General features: G+C 34.0%; 2 protein-coding genes across 7 annotated transcripts; both read left to right on the top strand.

Annotated features, from left to right (window-relative positions):
• Window positions 1-4,345: 4,345 nt before the first annotated feature.
• Window positions 4,346-12,455, top strand: LOC116122244 (serine/arginine repetitive matrix protein 2-like). Of its 6 annotated transcripts, none has more exons than XR_004126861.1 (9): window positions 4,346-4,434; window positions 4,557-5,113; window positions 5,277-5,714; window positions 5,808-6,318; window positions 8,407-9,905; window positions 10,028-10,359; window positions 10,470-10,597; window positions 11,366-11,510; window positions 12,182-12,455. XR_004126861.1 is itself a non-coding variant. In XM_031408136.1 (6 exons), exons 2-6 carry the CDS (start codon window positions 4,576-4,578, stop codon window positions 10,054-10,056), a joined length of 3,015 nt encoding a protein of 1,004 aa, XP_031263996.1. In that variant the 5' UTR covers window positions 4,346-4,434; window positions 4,557-4,575; the 3' UTR covers window positions 10,057-10,731. The 6 variants fall into 6 exon arrangements, 1 of the variants encoding a protein (XP_031263996.1); XR_004126858.1 differs by adding an exon at window positions 10,784-11,111 and having other exon boundaries at window positions 10,028-10,597; XR_004126859.1 differs by adding an exon at window positions 10,757-11,111 and having other exon boundaries at window positions 10,028-10,597.
• A 1,703-nt stretch (window positions 12,456-14,158) lies between these two features.
• LOC116122247 (oil body-associated protein 1A-like) lies at window positions 14,159-15,129 on the top strand. Its single transcript, XM_031408138.1, has 3 exons — window positions 14,159-14,286; window positions 14,488-14,891; window positions 14,969-15,129. Exons 1-3 carry the CDS (start codon window positions 14,159-14,161, stop codon window positions 15,127-15,129), a joined length of 693 nt encoding a protein of 230 aa, XP_031263998.1.
• Window positions 15,130-15,673: the final 544 nt, after the last annotated feature.

Here is a 15,673-nt window from a genome sequence, read left to right as displayed (position 1 = left end):
TAGAGCAAAAAAAGCATTTGATGATAGCATCCTAAAGAAAGACGATAATTGTAAAACCCACAAAAGCCACAAATCAAACAACAAAATCAATCCAAAATTGAATTTGTTTTATGTGTGTGATGATAAAATGAATGGTTCAGAAGTAGGTCTATAGTTATCGTAATTCATCATATAATATATTAAATTAAAGCCCTATCTTTCTAGTTTCCAAAGATTCAAACCTCTCATCAATTGGATTTATATTGAGCAAGTTATGGCTAATATACTACTAACTGTTCAGTGAAAATCGAGAAACAGGAGAAACTAAAATGTGCGTAATGATAAAAGGAATGGTTCTACAGTGGGGCTGCATTTATCTAAATTAAGCATATAATATATCAAATTAAATCTCTATCTATCTAGTTTCTAAAGGTTCAAACCTCTCATAAATTGGATTTTTATTGAGCAAATTATGGCCAATTTACTACTGACTGTTCAGTGGAAACAGAATTGTGTGTGATGATAAAAAGAATGGTTTGGCAATGGGCCTAAAGTTATCCAAATTAAGGGTATAATAAATCAAATTAAAGCCCTATTTATCTAGTTTCTAAATATTCAAACCTCTCATCAATTGGATTTTTATTGAGAAAGTTATGGTCAATTTACTACTGACTATTAAGTGGAAACCAAAATGTGTGTGATGATAAAAGAAATTGTATGATAGTTGGGCTATATTTATCCAAATTAAGCATAAAATATATCAAATTAAAGCCTTGTCTGCCTAGTTTTCAAAGATTCAAACCTCTCATCAATTGAAGTTTTATTGAGCAAGTTATGGTCAATTTACTACTAATTGTTCAGTGGAAACCTTGTAATGATAAAATAAATGATTTACTAAAGCTACATGGTTTAGCATCAAACATCAGTTGATATTTATTAACTAAATGAAATTAGTTATATTTAGCAGCAAACTCTTTTCATGATATATGTATGTAACATAAAAGATATCATCAAAAAGAGATAGACTAATTACAATTAAAACTACATATCATTTGTTTTCCTTTAAGGATAATAATAATGGTTTGGCATATTATAAATGGTTTACTAAAGCTACATGGTTCGGCAACAAACATCAGATGATATTTGTGATACAAATAAAATTTGTTATATTCAGCAACAAGCTGTTTTTGATATATGTATGTAACATAAAAAAATATCAACAAAAAGAGATGGAACAAATACAATTAAAACGACATATCAATATTTGTTTTCCTTTGTCATCACTAAAATTCAATTGGTTTTATGTGTGTGATGATAAAATGAATGGTTCGGCCGTAGGCCTATAGTTCACCAAATTAATTACATAATATATCAAATTAAAGCTCAATCTTTCTAGTTTCCAAAGATTTAAACCGCTCATCAATTGGATTTTTATTGAGTAAGTTATAACCAATTAACTACTGATTGTTCAGTGGAAATCGAGAAACAGGGAAAACTGAAATGTATGTGATGATAAAAGGAATGGTATGGAAGTGGGGCTACATTTATCCAAATTAATCGTGTAGTATACTGAATTAAATCCCTGTATGTCTAGTTTCTAAATATTAAACCTCTCATCAATTAGAGTTTTATTGAGCAAGTTATGGTCAACCTGCTATTGACTGTTAAGTGGAAACCAAAATGTATGAAGATAAAAGGAATGGTTCGACAGTGGGGCTACAATTATCCAAATTAAGCATGTAATATACAAAATTAAATCCCTGTATGTCTGGTTTCTAAATATTCAAACCTCTCATTAATTGGAGTTTTATTGAGCAAGTTATGGTAATTTTACTACTGACTGTTCAGTGGAAACTGAAATGTATGTGATGATAAAAGAAATAGTTCAAAAGTAGGGCTACAGTTATCTAAATTAAGCATATAATATATCAAATTAAATCCCTATTTGTCTAGTTTTCAAAGCTTTAAACCGCTAATCAATTAGATTTTTATTGAGCAAGTTATGACTAATTTACTACTGACTGTTCAATGGAAATTGAGAAACAAGAGAAACCAAAATGTGTGTGATGATAAAAAGAATGGTTCGCCAATGGGGCTACAGTTATCCAAATTAAGCATATAATATATTAGATTAAAGCCCTTTTTTATCTAGTTTCTAAAAATTCAAACCTCTTATTAATTGGATTTTCATTGAGCAAGTTATGGTCAATTTACTACTGACTGTTCAGTGGAAGCCGAAATGTGTGTGATGATGAAAGGAATTATTCAAAATCAAATTAAAGCCCTTTCTGTCTAGTTTCTAAAGATTCAATCCTCTCATCAATTGCATTTTGATTGAGCAAGTTATGATCAATTTACTATTGATTGTTCAGTGGAAACCGAATGTGTGTGACGATAAAATGAATTGTTTACTTAACCCAAATTTAAGAGATTATTATATTAGGACTGATAAGAAATATTTCAAATAACACCTATTAATTGGAAAACGGAATCAGCCAAAATTAATACATTTAACATATATACTCGCACATCAACATGACATAAACAATAAATCATTTATATAACAAATTAAAATATACAAATGTTTTTACAGAAAACATATTCAATACAATTGAATTGTTTATACTAATATAGATATGACACATACTCACAGTTCGGTTGACAATAGGATCATCCTCGATTTGATCTTAGTAAAGTACATGAACATTTCCTTGAAAATAAACATAACAAAATTTAATCGATCTTCATGTTAAGATTTGTTAAGAAACAATTATTCATTCGTATAACAATTGTTACCTGAAAACAAAATCAACAAAAGTTAATTAATCTTCATATTAAAATTGTTAAGGAATACACTTACCATTCAGCAGGACTAACACAATTAATCATTCAAATAGATTGATTGACCAAAAACAATCATTCAATCAAATAATAACCATTAAAATAGTTAGGAGATATACTTACAATTTCGTATTAAAAATAGTTAGAAGATATGCTTCCAGTTCAAAAGAACGAATCAAAATAACAACTCATTTGACAATGTCGATCGGACATCCTACCTTTATTCCACGCCAATTTATGAATTTTTGACTTGTAAATAACAACAAAAACATAAATAAATAAAAAAATCACCGATTAATAAAATCATGAAGAACATACATATTATTGACATAAACAAACATGACCTATAAACAATTAACAGAAGACCAGACGTATTGTTGACACCAACTAACGTATTACGATAATACACAACTGAACATACGCCCTTTTATAACCCCTTATTTAGACATTTCGAATGTCAACATAATTAAATACAAAGAAAGATTTGCAAAGTTAATACAATGAACCTATATAATTATTGATAAACATGTATGCTTTTACTACCAATGCAATGCACCTATGTAATCCAATTTTTATGTCTATTTATTTAGACTTTGGAATACCAATACAACAATTGATATTGTCTACATCATTACCAATAAAATTCAACCATATGACAATCACAAATGCAAGGTGTCCTTATGGTTAGACCTTTAGAATGCCAATGCAATGCACTTATATAATTAGTATTATTATTAATTATTAATACAACAATGCAATGCACCTATGTAATCCAATCTTTATGTCTATTTATTTAGACTTTGGAATACCAATGCAGCAATTAATATTATCTACATTGTCACCAATAAAATTCAACCATACGACAATTACAAATATAAGGTGTTATTATTATTAGACCTTTAGAATGCCAATGCAATTCACTTATATAATTAGAATTGTTTCAATTTTTTTAATTAATTAATAATTATAGATGGAGTAATAAATACCAATCCAACGTGTCAAGATAAAGCAATTTGACTGGCTTGTCAATCTAATGTGTCAAAATGGAGCAATTCTAGAGCTTTCAAAATGTGCCACATGACGAACAACCCGCATGAGTATTCAGCTTTATATTGATATATTGATGCCCCAGAACTTTTCTATAAAAAAGTTTAAAATTGTACATTCTACAAATTAACGGAGTTCGGAGGACGGAGTGGGACTAAAATCTCATTTCCGAAACTAGTTGGTGTTTATAAGAAATTGTGAAACATGTGGGGCTTTTTAAATTATCCATTGAAATTAGAGCAATATTATGTTTATACGTGACTTATATAACAACTGAGTCATATAAACAGAACAAATTTTTTTTTTAAAAAAAGGGATAAAATAGTTATTTTATGTAAATTTTGTATAATTTTTAGTCATATAAAAAGAAAATAATAAATAAAGAATAAAATAATTATTTTAGGTAAATTTCGTATAAATTTTATGTGTTTATATGATCCAATTGTGTTATAAGCGAAACGTTATTATTGAAATTACTAAAACGAGCGTATTTACTATTTAGTAAAGTGTATTCTTTCCTAAGCCCTCACCCTCCCGATCCAATCGCCCTTCGCCGCCAGGTACAAGGTACACGCCTAACCCTTATTCGTTTACTTTATTTCGCAAAATTGTAGAGCTAGGGTTTAACACTACTGCCCTAATTTCAAATTGGTTCAATCTCAATTGTATCGATTTTGTGGTTCAATTAGGTTTTGCCTCTCTAATTGAATGGGGGATCGGAACACCGCTGCTCCCAAAGCAATATGGCTGAAGCAAGCCGAAGAAGCCAAACTCAAGAGCGAGGCCGAGAAGGCCGCGGCTGCAAAAGCCGCATTCGAAGCCACATTCAAAGACGTTGCGAATAAAGCTCGCGAGAAGCAACCGGGTTCTGGTTCTGATAGTGATTCTGAAGACGATTGGGAGGAGGATTTGAGCAACAAGCCCATCGGGCCAGTGGACCCCGCCAAATGCACGGCTGCTGGTGCGGGTATTGCTGGTGGCACGGCGGGTGCTGCGTCTTCGTTTATGGTTGTGACCAAGGACTCGGATGGGAGGAAGGTGGCTAATGGAGGTGCTCAAATAAGTGTGAAGGTTGCACCGGGTGTAGGAGTGGGCGGTTCGGAGCAGGAGGGGATTGTTAAGGACATGAATGATGGTACTTATACTGTCACTTATGTGGTTCCTAAGAGGGGTAATTATATGTTGAGCATTGAGTGCAATGGTAAACCCATTATGGGTAGTCCCTTCCCGGTTTTCTTCAGTGCAGGTACATAATTCGTGACTTCTTCTCTTTTTATTTTAACTGGACTTAAGATTTTCTCTTTTAGCTAGGAATTTAGGTTCAAATTTTGAAAATTGATTGATTTTCTTTTTCATAGAGTGAATGTTGGTGAGCCTTTTGATTTGAATATTTGAACTATATTTAGCAGGTACTTCAACTGGAGGACTGTTGGGTATGGCTCCTGCCTCCAATTTTCCTAATTTAGTCAACCAAACTATGCCCAACATGCCAAACTATTCTGGGTCAGTTTCAGGGGCATTTCCTGGATTACTTGGAATGATTCCAGGTGTTGTTTCTGGAGCTTCTGGTGGTGCTATTTTGCCTGGAATGGGAGCATCACTTGGGGAGGTTTGTCGAGACTATCTTAATGGTCGTTGCCCGAAAACTGATTGCAAATTGAACCACCCGCCTCACAATTTGCTAATGACTGCATTAGCTGCAACAACCAGCATGGGGACTCTCAGTCAGGTGCCTATGGCGCCTTCTGCAGCCGCAATGGCTGCTGCTCAGGCTATTGTTGCTGCCCAGGCTCTTCAAGCTCATGCTGCTCAGGTTCAAGCACAACAGTCAACCAAAGAATCGTCTGGTAATTTTATCCCTGCTTTCTTTATATATTTATTATATCTATTTGTTTTATTTTTGCTCTACTTCCTAAAATTGGTGTTATCCTTCTTATCAGATGACAAAGCAGGGAAGGCTGATGCTTTGAAAAGAACTCTACAAGTTAGCAATCTTAGCCCACTTCTTACTGTGGAACAGCTGAAGCAACTTTTTAGCTTTTGTGGCACAGTTCTTGAATGTACCATAACTGATTCAAAACATTTTGCCTACATAGAATATTCAAAACCTGAAGAAGCAACTGCCGCTTTGGCATTAAACAATATGGATGTTGGAGGTCGGCCATTGAATGTTGAGATGGCTAAAGCACTTCCACCAAAAACTCTTGTGAATTCATCACTTGCTTCTTCTTCTCTGCCAATGATGATGCAGCAAGCTGTTGCCATGCAACAGATGCAATTCCAGCAGGCTTTGCTGATGCAACAAACTCTGACTGCGCAGCAGGCAGCTAACAGAGCTGCATCTATGAAGACTGCTACAGAGTTGGCTGCTGCTAGAGCTGCAGAGATAAGTAAGAAGTTAAAAGCAGATGGACTTGGGGATGATGAAAAGGAAACAAAAGAAAAATCCAGGTAATATGGATTCTTTAACAGAAACTTACCTTTTTTTTTTCCCCTTTGTCTAACCCTAAATCTAGGGAACATTTAGTTAGTTTGGCAAGTACTTCATATTAGCATCATGAGCATGAGTCCTGATTCGTTTCACTTTTGTGGGGTTGTGAATTCACTAACTTGGAAATAAATATATCTGATGATCAAGTTACTCTGACATGATCCTTAATTTTGTACTTCATTTATTTACTTTTTGTTAACTTTAGTTTATTGCATCACTTTAAAGTGTTAATCATCCAAGTCAGTGTAGCATTGAAAAGTTGCTTGTGTTTATTTTAGTTGAATTTCAATGTCACATATGTAGTAGTGCCAGATAGGTATTAACCATCCTTATCCTGAAAAATTGGATCTCTCTCAAGATTCATAATTAGTTAACTAAGTGGGTTAGGGATCTCCAACCTCCTCCCTGTAATGTTGTTGCATTCCCATGCTTGCCAATTTCTTGCTTGATATGGAGCAGATTGTGGTTGGGGATCCTCCTTTAGGAGATTGAGTTAAATGAGGAATCTTATTCTCATATAGGTCAACTATGATTCTTATTTATTTATGTTTTTTTTTTTATTGATATTGATAGATTTTTATTATTTGGAACCATTAACTCATCAAATCTTTTCGATATCTTAGCATATGACAACAATGAAGTACATAGGAAGAATAAAGGTATTGTTTGAAAAATATCCAAATAGATACAGTTAAATAATGATGATGCAAGCATTAAAAGTAAACTAAAATCAAAATATGTATGACCTTTCATACATATAGAATACATCATTTGCAACAACCAATAATCACAACAATTTTAAAGAAAACCCTTTCTTTTTATAGGGAACAAACTATATTAATAAAAGAAAATAAATTAGTACATGTGAAAAAAGTCTATGATTCCACCAGAAAAATGAAAAAAAATTATAAAAAAAAAATTAGGTAAATAAAACTTCAAAATTACTGCCCACCCATCACTTTGAATGAAGAAGGAATATATTCACTAGAATTAGTTAGCATGTGAAACCTTGATTGATTTCATCGCACAAACTCTCTCCCAAAGCAATTCAACAGCCTTTCTTTTTCATATCCAAAACGCTTTTATTTCTCTCATTCCAAACAATTCAGGAAATAGTGAAAATACCGCACCTCTGCAGCATTTGAGCTTTCTGTCCCTCTTCCAAAGAGCATGATACTCTGAAAGAAGAGATTTATGGTGATCTGGGATTGTCCAATCGTTCATTATGTACCAAAAGTACAAATCAAATAGCTATTCTTTAGAACTGTAAACTAAATTGTTTTGTGCGGTTTCAACAACAAAGCAAATAACTAAAATTGACACCAGTTACATAAATGGTTTTCGAGATCAAAAGAAACAATTTTTTACGATCATTTTTCCAAAGTTATTTATTGTGATATTTTATAATAAAATTTGTAGTCTTAAGAGTTATATAATTATTCATTTAGTTATTGTGATATTTATAGTTCTTCTAAATGTCTTCAAATCTTAGGCAAATTCTGTGAATAAATATCTAAACTCTTAAGAGTAAATTACTTTTCTCTTAGTTATTAGAGTTTTATTAATAATTAATAATTACACGTATTGGATAGATTGCTTTAGGTAATCAAGAAAATATGATTTGCCATCATATATTTGATTTTGTTTTGACAATTAGCAAAGTGTCAAGTTGGACACAATCCTTATTCAGGCCTGGGATGTATGTTTTAACCAAACAATAGAATCTATGACCCTTTTATTTCATTCCTTACAAGATTCAATTCATATCTTGACTATATTTTTGTCTTGTATTCATTTGTGCAACAACTGCAGGTTTATTGTCTTTAGAAAATTCTCCTTGTAAGAAATAGAAGCATAAAATTGTTTTTTTAACAGATTTTTTTTTTTTTTTTTACTGTGGAAGCTAATGGAGTTCCTTGATATAACACTATTATTTCAAGGTTTTCTGTCTCTGAAATTTTTTTCATCTGAGAACTCTATAACTTTTCATGGATGGTATGTATGGGCATATTTGTTTGGAATTTTTGACTGATTAGTCACATATACAGGTCACCATCTGCATCTTGTGCCAAGTCGAGATCCAAGTCGAGGTCACCAATCCATTATCAGCGAACCTCACGTGCTAGGTCAAAATCCAGATCAAGATCACCGGTCGGTTACCGTCGAAGGCGGAGATCACGCTCTTTCTCGCCTCTATCCCGCCACCCAAGAGATCACAGATCTAGGTCACCGCGAAGATTGCGTCATTATTCAAGTTATGACAATGACAGGCTTTCGTACAGAGATGTCAGGGACAGTGGTGGCAGATGTAGAAGGCGGGATTCAGGTAGATCATATGATCACCATTCACCTGTTTCAAGGAGGAAAAGGAGTAGGAGTAGGAGTTTGAGTCCTCACAATAAAAAATCATATCGATCTGGTTCAGAGACACCAAAACATCACTCACCTGATAGAGCTAGAAAATCATCTCGTGGTCGCTCAAGATCACCAAGGCCTCTTAGAGGAAGTGGGACATCCCCAAGAAATGATGATATAAAACTAAAATACAGAAAGCGTTCTAGGTCAAAGTCTGTGGAAGAATTTGATGAAAAAATTGATGATGTTCAAGATAGAAAATCAAGGCATCGTGAAAGAAAGCGTTCTAGGTCCTTGTCCAGGGAAGTTAAGCATCATGGAAGAGGCAGGTCACCCCCAAAAACTTCTGATGAAAGTAGATCAAGGCATAGGAAGCGGTCCAGGTCAAAATCTGTGGTGGGGAAAAGTTACTCGAATGAGAAAGTGGATGAGATGAGAGATGAGAGATCAAAACATCATCATAAGAGGCGGTCCAGATCTAAATCTGTGGAAGCTGACCATCGCATCATGGAGAAAGGGGACGAAAGTAGGGATAGGAAATCAAAGCATCGTGATAGGAGGCGATCCAGGTCAATATCTGCCGATGGTAAGCGTCGCAGAAGAAGCCGGTCTCCAAGGGGTTTGGATGAAGGTAAAGCAAAACACCGAAGGTGTTCCAGGTCAAAGTCTATTGAAGGCAAGCATCACTCTGATGATAGAGTAGGTGAAAGTAGAGATGAAAAATCAAAGCGTCGGAGGGGTAGGTCAAGATTGGCAGAACGTAGGCATCACAGTAGTAGGTTGTCACCGGGAAGCTTGGAGCAGAGTGAATTGAACTGTAAAAGGCGCTCCAGGTCACAATCTGAAGAAGGTAAGCATCATATAGAAGGTGGGAATGCTGAACCAAGAGATCATAAATCAATGCATGATCAGCCAAATTTGGATAAAGCTGAAGATGCCACTGTGGAACCAGATTATAGTGTGAAGGATTCGCCTATGATGGGGGATGATGGATTTTCTACTTCAAAACACAAGAATCGTGACTTTAAGAAATCAATAGATTCAATAGAAAAAAATCATGGTATGAAAAGCATAGATCGACAAGATTTTAAGAGTGATGAAGTAAATTCAGTGATGCAGAGTTGTGGGATTTCTTATGAGGCAGAGGAACTTAGGAGAAAAGAAATGCCAGATTCTAAGCTTGTTAGAAATGGTAATGGTGAAAATTGATAAGGAAAAAAAAAAAAAAAAAAAAAAGCAAAAGAAGAAAAACTACACTTTTCCAGTGTCTTGAAATGATAAGTAGCTGATATTTAGACTGTTTGTTGTTTGCAGGATTAGAAGAAGATCAAACTGATTACTGAAGGTCAACCCCAGTTGACAATTTTGACTGAACTGGCTTGAGCAGTGACTGGAATCTGTCAACAATGTATTCAAGTTCTTGTTCTAGAAAAAGTTCTAAGTCTCCCTGAGGTTGAAAGCTCACAAGAGAAGCTCCATATGAAATGCTGAAGTTACAATCAGAAGTTAAAATATGAAATAAATTGGATCAAGGGCTGCTTTTGAACCTAGATTATCCAGAGGGAGATGTTGATGAGTGATGCCTCTTAAAAGCTCTGAAGCTTGCTATAATCATGAATAACTTTCTAGCATTTGGAGTTTGAAGGGTGGTTCTCTCAGAAGACTGCTTAGATTTTTAATTTTTGGTGTTGGGATATTTCTACTGGTTGTTGGCTTTTCATAAATGTATGCACTCTTTGTTTGTTTATCTTTGCAGGTCCATGTGGAACGTATCTGTACTTGAGTCTTCAAGCTAATCTAATATGGATAAGTATCTGAAGATGTGTTCTGCTTCCACCTGGCCGTCCATGCAACATTGTAGCAAAGCATCTTTTACTACTAGATGTATGTTGGACTATTTCCTTTGTTGCTGCATAATGAACGTTTTGATTAAAGTGTTTATTTGAATGATAATTGCCAGTTTACAGTCTCTTTTGAATTTCATTAATTTTTTAATGGTAGTTCAGTATCTTTGTGAAGTCGTAGGTTGTTGATACAGAGTAGATATTGGATTTTATTGAACAATTGCAGGACATTGTGTAAACGTAAGCTTCTGCATGGATGTATTATGCGTGAAGACAATAAGCATGTTTGATAACTAGGGAGGTGGTTCTTAGTGTAGATCTCTTTGCACTGCCCCCAGCTCATTTTGGTTCTCAGGTTTACCGTTTTCAATATGCAGCTTTTCACTCCTGTTTTACGTGAAAAGACTATTGTGCTTGATAGGCTTGCCTTTGATGTTGCTGATCATTGGTTGCTATTTTATATACCTGTCACGGTGTAGTGGGCATGTTATAAGCAAACACATGTGGTTTGTATGATTGGTTTGGGAGGGTTGGTTTTATTGCTATAAACAAAGGTATGCATTCATGATTATTTTAATTTTTACATCACGGAGCCTGTGTAGTAAGCTCTTTATGCAGTCATCACATTCTTTTGCAAGTGGTCATTAATATGAACTTTAGCTGGTGGTTCACTGATATTGTTTTCGAATACTTTTAATTTCTAACAATGAAATGGATACGGCATATCTTATGTCTTTCCCCATCTTTCTTTTTTGTTTTTGTTTTGTTCATTTTTTTTTTCTATTTTTTTTATTTTCCCCTTCCCAAGGAACTCTCTTGAGTAGGCAAGCTTCTTTGAGTGAGATCAGATGTGGCTGGGATGAGTAGCGTTACAATTTCACCATGTTGAATATGAGCATATTGGCTGACTCAAAATACTTAATTTCATGGTGTGCAAATGTTGGTTTTAACAGGTAATTTTACATGAAATTCTAGGTTGAGTTTTGATTCTTGATTAAAGCTTTTAGCTCTAGCATTTCTGTCTTGTTGGCGACTAGTGATATATTTCATACGGTACGTAAAGATGAGAAAATATAGTTACTAGTTGTCATTTTTTATATTTTAAGATTGTAAACTCTAAATGCAAATGATAAAAATTAGTAGATGTCCCTTACTACATTTTTGTTTTAATAGTATAAATAGAATATAGTTGATTTTGTTATAAAATATCGTCTAATCAATACATTAGTTGTAATACTATAAACAAGCTAGACCATTATAACTAATATTCTATTTTTCCATGGATATGTACTTGCTCTTTTTTTTTTTTTTTTTTTTTTTTAAAGTTGGATTAGTCCATTCTTAGGTTTAATATGTGTTTAGCTACATGTACATAAATTTAGTGCTTCTTATATTATACGTTGTGCGCTTGTGCGGAGGTTTACTGTCAAAAGGGCAATATCTTGTGGATGCTTTATCTTACAAAGTTCTTTTTACCGCCCAAAAACAAGTTGAATACTCTTTTATTATATATATATATTATTTGCCTGGAAATACTGCTTGGTGTAATTAGTATCTAAAGCCCATCCTTTTGTTGTTGATTTGGTCTCTCTCTTCTCCCTTCCCACTCTTCTTTTCTTGTTAGGATAAGCTTCCGGATATGACGATTAGGGAGCTGAAGCCTTTTGTTCCAACGCATAATAAGTTATGCATGAAGTGGATGTCAAAGTTTTATGCTTCTCTCTCCCTTCTTTCTTTTTTTATTTTTCCTCCTTTTTTTTAACGATGATAATTGATCAATTGGATATCTCCAAGAGGACAGGGAACTGGCATTGATACGATGAGATTTACAGTGTTTTGTTCTTATCGAAGTTCATTCTAACTTGAGAATGTGAATATAAATCTAGTGTAGCTTAGAATTTCATGCTATTCCATTCTAATTGACCTCAAATGAACAACTCTGGCAACTGCCTGGTGGTCAATTTGTGGCTTCATTGTGAAACCATATAGTGCTGATTTTGTTTTTAAAATCCAGGTTTCATTTATATGGTATGTAAATTATTTATTTGATTCCTTTTATAGGCTAAAATGGAAAATTATTTATTTGAATTTATATTATTATTGTTTGTTTATTTCAGCATTTTAGTATAATTTTTTTAAGTCTAATGATCTATTAAGTAGTTGAAAGAAGTGTTTTGATACCATGATGACAAAATTTCTTGGGTACTTTTATCTGTTGGAATTATAGTTTAGACTTTAATTTTGTTAAAAAGAAAATAAAGATATTTCAATGCAGCAAGAATTTTCTCTGTATGGGCAGGACACTAATGGCAGGCATTATAGTTATAGATGTTCGGTTAGATTTGAGGGCTGTTCAGGTAATTTTCTCGTCGAGAGGATTGAACCAAATGACTTGATAGTTGAAAACGAAAACGGAGATGCATATTACTAAACCGCGTGAACAAAAATATGTACACTATGATAACCTATAGTTTTTTATATAATTTTATTATAAATATATTAGTTTTCAGGAAAAAAAAAAAAAATTAAATAAGTAAAAAATCATACACGTGTACCCAAGGTTGGCTTGGCTCAACGAAAGCTGAGGCTTTAGGGGAAAATTTTAATTAAAATTTCTTTATTTTAATTAGAATAAATGATATGTTGAACATATAAGGTTGTTACATTATTTTGTATGATTAATTAATTTAAATGAAAAAATTGTCAATAATTTTTAATAATACCTTATCTCAAGAAGAGGCTTAGACAATTGTTTAGTTGCCTTTCCCTTGAGATTGGGATTGTGTATCCTGATTTTATTATTTGTAACTCCACATTCAAACCATTCTATTTAGGGACGATTAAAAGAAAATTTAACAGAAAATAAGGGCAAATTAGTAAAATACAAAATAATAATAATGCAAGTCAATTAAAAAGTTCCTATCATAAGCTGACACATGGACCTAAAAAATATAATAAAATTAATTGAATTAGAAAATAAAAAAGGTGTTATAAATTTACCCGGGTGAAACTTAGACTTTGGGTTTACGTTACGATATTGTTAGTTGTCGGTGGAGTTTAATGGGCCCATTCCCTTTAATTAAGAATAAGTCTATCCTTACAAAGAACTCTACAAAAAAACTTATAAAGTGAAGAAAAAAAAAAAGGAAAAACGAAAAAAGAGAAAGAGAGAGAGAGAAATGATAAAGATGAAGGGTGGAGGTTAACTTTGTATGCCTCCTTTGTAGGCTTCTTTGTAAGACTAGCATTGCTGTTTAATTAAACTCCCACATCTTTTCTCATCTAAGCAATTTTCACCGTCGATTCCATTGAAACTTGTTCGACGTTTAACTCAACATCCATTCATACGTATATTTGAGAATTTATTTTTAAAAAGAAACACTCGCTACGTTACTGTCAACACTTTCAGGTGAGAAAGCCACGTTATAACTGCCACAAGCCACGTCACCGATTATCATGCCACACGTAACTCTGCATGCAAATGGTATCCATAATTTCAGCTCAAACCCATCAAAAATCAATGGTTTTATAGAGAATCGAGGGCCGGAAGTAGAGCAATCTTTAGGTTAATTTGTTTGATAGAAGAAGAAAGGGAAAAATCATGTCATCAACTCAACACCCTGCAGTTCCCGGCGAGCCAATTCCAACTGGCACCGCTCTCCTCGAGACCACAACAGCCGCCATTCAAGGCTTTGGTCCCACCAACAAAATTCACCAACACCTCTGCGCGTGAGCTTCCTCTTATTACCATATTATCTTCATATTTAAAATAGTAATATTAATCTATATGGCAAATTTTTAGTGTTTTTAATATGTAATTTTTAATGTCCCAGTTTTTTGTTTCTAATATGCTCCCACTGAAACAAAATCCTGCATCCGTCAACTATTATTAGTAATTTTAGTTGTAAGTTTATTTGATGGGAATTGTAGGTTTCATTTTTATTCTGATGACATGACTCGGCAAGTGGAGGCGCACCACTTTTGTGGGCATCAAAACGAAGAAATGCGGCAGTGTCTCATATACAATAGCCCTGAAGCGGACGCGAGGCTCATTGGGATTGAATATATCATATCGGAGAAACTCTTCTTGACGTTGCCGGACTCAGAGAAGCCGCTGTGGCACACTCACGAGTTCGAAGTGAAAAGTGGAGTGCTGTTCATGCCTGGAATTTCTGGTCCCATTGAGAGGCAAGATCTTGATAAGGTTTGCAAGACTTATGGTAAGGCCATCCATTTTTGGCAGGTTGATAGGGGTGATAATTTGCCTCTTGGACTGCCCCAAATTATGATGGCCTTGACTCGTGATGGCCAGCTTTATGAACACCTTGCTTTAGGTATATATTTTATATATTAAAACCAACAAAAAAGGAATATACTTGTTAACCAATTTGGTAATTATATACACATGCAGATGTGGAGAAACGATATGGTTTGTCGTTTGCGAAAGAGAGGGAGAACAGAGCGTACATGTCGGGACCGGAGCATGGGATACATCCACTGGCTAATGCTGCAGGCAAGGGGGTCAAGACTACACCGAGGGAGGTAGAGTGCAGGCCTGTTGAGTCTGTTTGACCCACTCCCAAACTACAAGTCTTAATAGTAATATCTACTGTGTTCAGCTGTAGTTATGTGTTTCGTGTGCCGTCTATAGTCTATCACACTTGAGGTTAATGGTAATATTGGTCATCTGCTTTGAGCTCGAGGGCTGTAAAGGGACCACTGTAGCTGTGCTTTGGCAAATTCTCAAATGACCAACTCTGGCTACTGCGTGGTGTTCAATTTGTGGATTAATAGTGTGAAACCACATAGTAATGGGTGGCCTTTCTAAAATCCAAGTTTAATTACACAAAACTGTCTGGCAATTTCTAATAAATTCCAACTTCTGATTTGTAAAGTGGACTTTTACAACTTTGGATATTAATAATATATACAGAATTGAAATTCGTAACCTGGAACTTATATATTGAATATGGATGTTATTATTATATTTCACTTTTTTGGGGGCAATGTTACTTAATGACTAGTATGTGTCCTATATTTTTATATTTTTATTTTATCTCGTAAATTTCTAAATTCCTAAATAGTTGATATTTAGTGGAAATAATGCTACTTATAA

The sequence above is a fragment of the Pistacia vera genome, unplaced genomic scaffold (genome assembly GCF_008641045.1).
Source record: "Pistacia vera cultivar Batoury unplaced genomic scaffold, PisVer_v2 Contig1329, whole genome shotgun sequence".
Taxonomy (NCBI): domain Eukaryota; kingdom Viridiplantae; phylum Streptophyta; class Magnoliopsida; order Sapindales; family Anacardiaceae; genus Pistacia; species Pistacia vera.
Note: the sequence above shows the minus strand (reverse complement) of the source record. Positions and strands in the feature narration are given on the sequence as shown.

Excerpts from the sequence above, each read along its gene's own strand:
- LOC116122247 (XM_031408138.1), top strand. The coding sequence starts at position 14,159 with ATGTCATCAACTCAACACCCTGCAGTTCCCGGCGAGCCAATTCCAACT. Across the intron at positions 14,287-14,487 it reads ATTCACCAACACCTCTGCGC|GTTTCATTTTTATTCTGATG; the intron begins GTGAGCTTCCTC and ends TGGGAATTGTAG. Across the intron at positions 14,892-14,968 it reads TTATGAACACCTTGCTTTAG|ATGTGGAGAAACGATATGGT; the intron begins GTATATATTTTA and ends ATACACATGCAG.
- LOC116122244 (XM_031408136.1), top strand. The coding sequence starts at position 4,576 with ATGGGGGATCGGAACACCGCTGCTCCCAAAGCAATATGGCTGAAGCAA. Across the intron at positions 5,114-5,276 it reads CCCGGTTTTCTTCAGTGCAG|GTACTTCAACTGGAGGACTG; the intron begins GTACATAATTCG and ends TATATTTAGCAG. Across the intron at positions 9,906-10,027 it reads TTCTAAGCTTGTTAGAAATG|GATTAGAAGAAGATCAAACT; the intron begins GTAATGGTGAAA and ends TGTTGTTTGCAG.